Below are 3,573 nucleotides of genomic sequence, written 5' to 3'. Positions count from 1 at the left end.
AAAAAACCGCGCACGCGCATGTCTGTCTGTGATTTATATCTATAATTTGTAACATAAGGAACATTTCTTTAATTATTATTACCATAGAGCGTGTCTGTATGTGATTTCTTGGGGAAAATAACCAATATTTTCTAACCTGCAACAGTAAAAAATTTTAATAGATTCTGATAAAATGTGATAGAAAATTGTGATATCGTATATAAATGTGAAATATTTAACGCAATGATAAAGTTCTGTAATAATAAATAATTTCCTGTAATTTCTTTACTGCTCTTTTATGCTTCTGAAAAATAAAAATGTTTAAAATATTTTTTAATGTTCTTCTATGCTACAATAGGTTTATAATACACATACTGACATAGTTATTTAGAATATATAAACCTAATGACCCCGGCGAAGCCGGGTACTTTCGCTTGTATATAATAACAACGTGTTAATAACAGTAGTATTATTTAATAACGTGAATACGTAACTCATGGGGAAAGGAAAAGATATAGATGTTTTCCTCAGAATGAACTTTCTTTATCAGGTATGTAAAAATCTAAGTTCACAAAATCTACACCCATATATCATTGATGTGGACTACCTTAATAATTTAAAGTCATGCGTTTAATCCTATCAATATCAATGATTATGGTGTTTTATTTAAGCCTTACAAGTTTTTTTACTTTTAGGCAGTGTGTTGTTACCAATGGAACTTAACTATGGAAGAATGAATAAGATTTTTGCTTGTATCTGCAAGAATATTGAATATCATTTTATATAACTTATTAAAATTAATTTATTGTACGATTTGTGGTAAGGCCTCATTTAGACTTTTACTTTTAGAACATTGTGTTCAGTCTTGAACAGTTGAACTTGAAAATACCAAGTTGTTGACGTTTTAAATGGTTCAAAGGAGGGCTATTACCGTATTAGCATTAGTAATAGGATAACTTCTGGCATGGAGGACAGGTTAATGTTCCGCAAAGTCAAACTCAAAGTTATTTTCTCTTGAGAAAAGAAAGGTTATAAGGGATCTGATTGAAATGTTCAAAATTTAAGGTAATAGATAAGATTAATCTACCATCTTTTTTTCACATTTAGTAGTAAAAGAAGTAGGACTAGGAGACTATGGTGGGGTAAGCAACTGTTTTTAACAGGTTGGTCAGCCTTTGGAATAGATTGCCTTCAGTCAAGGTATTGGTAGATGCAATAGGATTATTAAAGTTCAAGAGATGGTTTAATGAGCATCTGAGAACTCAGGGCTGTATTTAGGTATATAGTTGTTTGATAAAAATGGCCATTGATCCCTCTGTTGATTCTCAAATGTTATAACAGGTAATGTCCTTGAAAAACATAACAGTTTAGTAAGGCAAGATATTCTTTTGATTAACTAATTTTGGTATTCATTTATATCTTTTTATCACATTTTAGAAATTTTTATAATATAGAAGTAAAACTAGCTGTCATATACTTTCTTCAGCATCTGTTATCACTACTCTCTGTGGACATACTATAAATGAAATAGAATAGTTTGTATATTTGACCTCCTTTAAAACCTTGGAACGTTGCAAATATTGTTTTTCTAAAAACAGAAGGGAACATTTAAAAGGCTTAACCACCTCATAATTTTCAACAATATCCTTACCAGAAATATTTCTTTCCTCACTCTTTGATTCCATATAGTACTAGTCAGCGTGCCCAAATTAAGTCTTCTGTAATTATTGTATCAACATTTTTTCTTTGTAGCAATCGTGATCTCATAACATAATTTTTCATTTATCTCGTCTGTCTCCTCAGGTGGCTTTAGCTGTAGCTACTGCCAGTTAGAAACTTTATACTCTCGAAAGTTGAAACTCCTTAGTGTAACCAATATAACTTACATCTTGATTGTCTGCGTATTAAATACTAAGGGGCTGAAGCTTATCATATATATAAAAAGCCTTCCCATTCTCTCTTACCCCCATGTGCATGGGTGCGAGTCAAAGTGTGCATGCCACATCCTTTTACAGAGTACCGTTCAACACGGTATTACTTGATGTCAGAGTTGTCAACTTCATTTTACTCTACATTGTTGATTTATCGACAATTTATGGTAGAAAAGAATAAATACCAGATACACTATAAACGGATACTGAAAACACTAGATGTGCATTTTGGAAGTTCTAGTGGTTATGCAAGTGCAATATGCAAATTGTATGATGGACAAATGTATTTTTATTCTTCACATGAACATCATCTTATACTGATGTCACCAGTTCAGAGTCATATCTTGAATAGAAATTTTTTAACACCTCTTATATTTTGCATAAAACAGACTTGTACATTTCGGTAGAAGCTTGCCACATTTTATATAGATACATGTAATAAATTTAAGATTATATTTAACATTCTTCAGTGGACTGACCTTGTGCACATTCTGTTAAAGTATCACTGTTGGATCACTTACAACTTGGAATTTTAAAATAATTTCAATTCTCAATACTCAATTCTCCAAGTCTAACCAAGTGTTAGTAATTCCATTATATGATGGGCTGCCATTTCAACTACAGCTCTGTATTCATCTATTTTTTGTCCAAATACTTATAATATTAGGAAAATAGCATGTAAGCTTATTTTTGAACCTGTTATGTTTATCTTTAAATGACTTATGTTTAAAGCTATTATTTAATTTATCATCTGATTTTCTAACTTCCAAAACTTCTTTTTGCCCTACCTATCATATAAGTTCTTTATTTCTGTTTCCCCAAGCTTCCTTACCACTATGTAAGTTTAGTTTAAATTATCTTTAATGAACATAGTTAGAGCTTCCTCAAACAACCTACCTCATGACCTGCCAAAGTGAATTCCCATCTGTAGCATATAATTCACCTTTGCCCTGAGAATTAGCCCACCTGTTGCTTGAAGCATATCCCTGGATTGAAACATTGTTGTGAGCAATTTTGTAAAAACATTTTTTTATACTCTATTGTTTATTACAAAAGTGGTTGTTTCATATAATAAGTTATAGGAATATCAACAGAATGTAGGTGAGGTATTCATAAAACATGTAGTGGTTGTGATGATTTCAGTCTGCAGGTTACACTATCTGTGATGTGGGTCACTGATATCTTTTAGTGTGAATAAGATGCTTCTAGTGTATAACATATTCACAATGCATACAAAGTCACTTGTTTTTCAAGAAAACCTTTGTATTGATGTCTTGGTGCATATGACAACATCTATAATTAACAATTTTTGTGTTAATATACACTGATAATCACTATACTTGACTGTTGAAGCAGCACTAGAACTTGCAAAAGTCCCCAAAACACTGATAATAATATATGAAATGGCTGTTACACATAATGATGGTGTTTACAGTGTCAAACAAGATATGTGTCTGCCTAGTACACATAGAGACCATCTTACTATATAAAATGGTAAAATCACATGATAAGACACACCCAAACAACAACAAAAAAGAGGTGCTTGTTACCTAAATATACATAACAATGTCAATGCTTATACATAACAGAGAAGACAGTTATTAACCCGATGACTACCAGCTACTAACTTTCTTAGTAGGCAATGCAAGTGTGAGGGCAAAAT

The 3,573-nt window shown here is 31.5% G+C and overlaps 1 protein-coding gene across 1 annotated transcript in view; it reads left to right on the top strand.

Moving 5' to 3' along the window:
• The first annotated feature begins 379 nt into the window (after positions 1–379).
• LOC106461166 (ribonuclease P protein subunit p21-like) overlaps positions 380–3,573 on the top strand; it is a 41,561-nt gene continuing 38,367 nt past the window's right edge. The window contains exon 1 of the mRNA XM_013920959.2: positions 380–529. Coding sequence (XP_013776413.1) covers positions 476–529 — 54 coding nt within the window. The 5' untranslated portion in view covers positions 380–475. The remainder of the gene's footprint in view (positions 530–3,573) is intronic.

The sequence above is a fragment of the Limulus polyphemus genome, unplaced genomic scaffold, assembly GCF_000517525.1.
Source record: "Limulus polyphemus unplaced genomic scaffold, Limulus_polyphemus-2.1.2 Scaffold907, whole genome shotgun sequence".
Classification (NCBI taxonomy): domain Eukaryota; kingdom Metazoa; phylum Arthropoda; class Merostomata; order Xiphosura; family Limulidae; genus Limulus; species Limulus polyphemus.
Note: the sequence above shows the minus strand (reverse complement) of the source record. Positions and strands in the feature narration are given on the sequence as shown.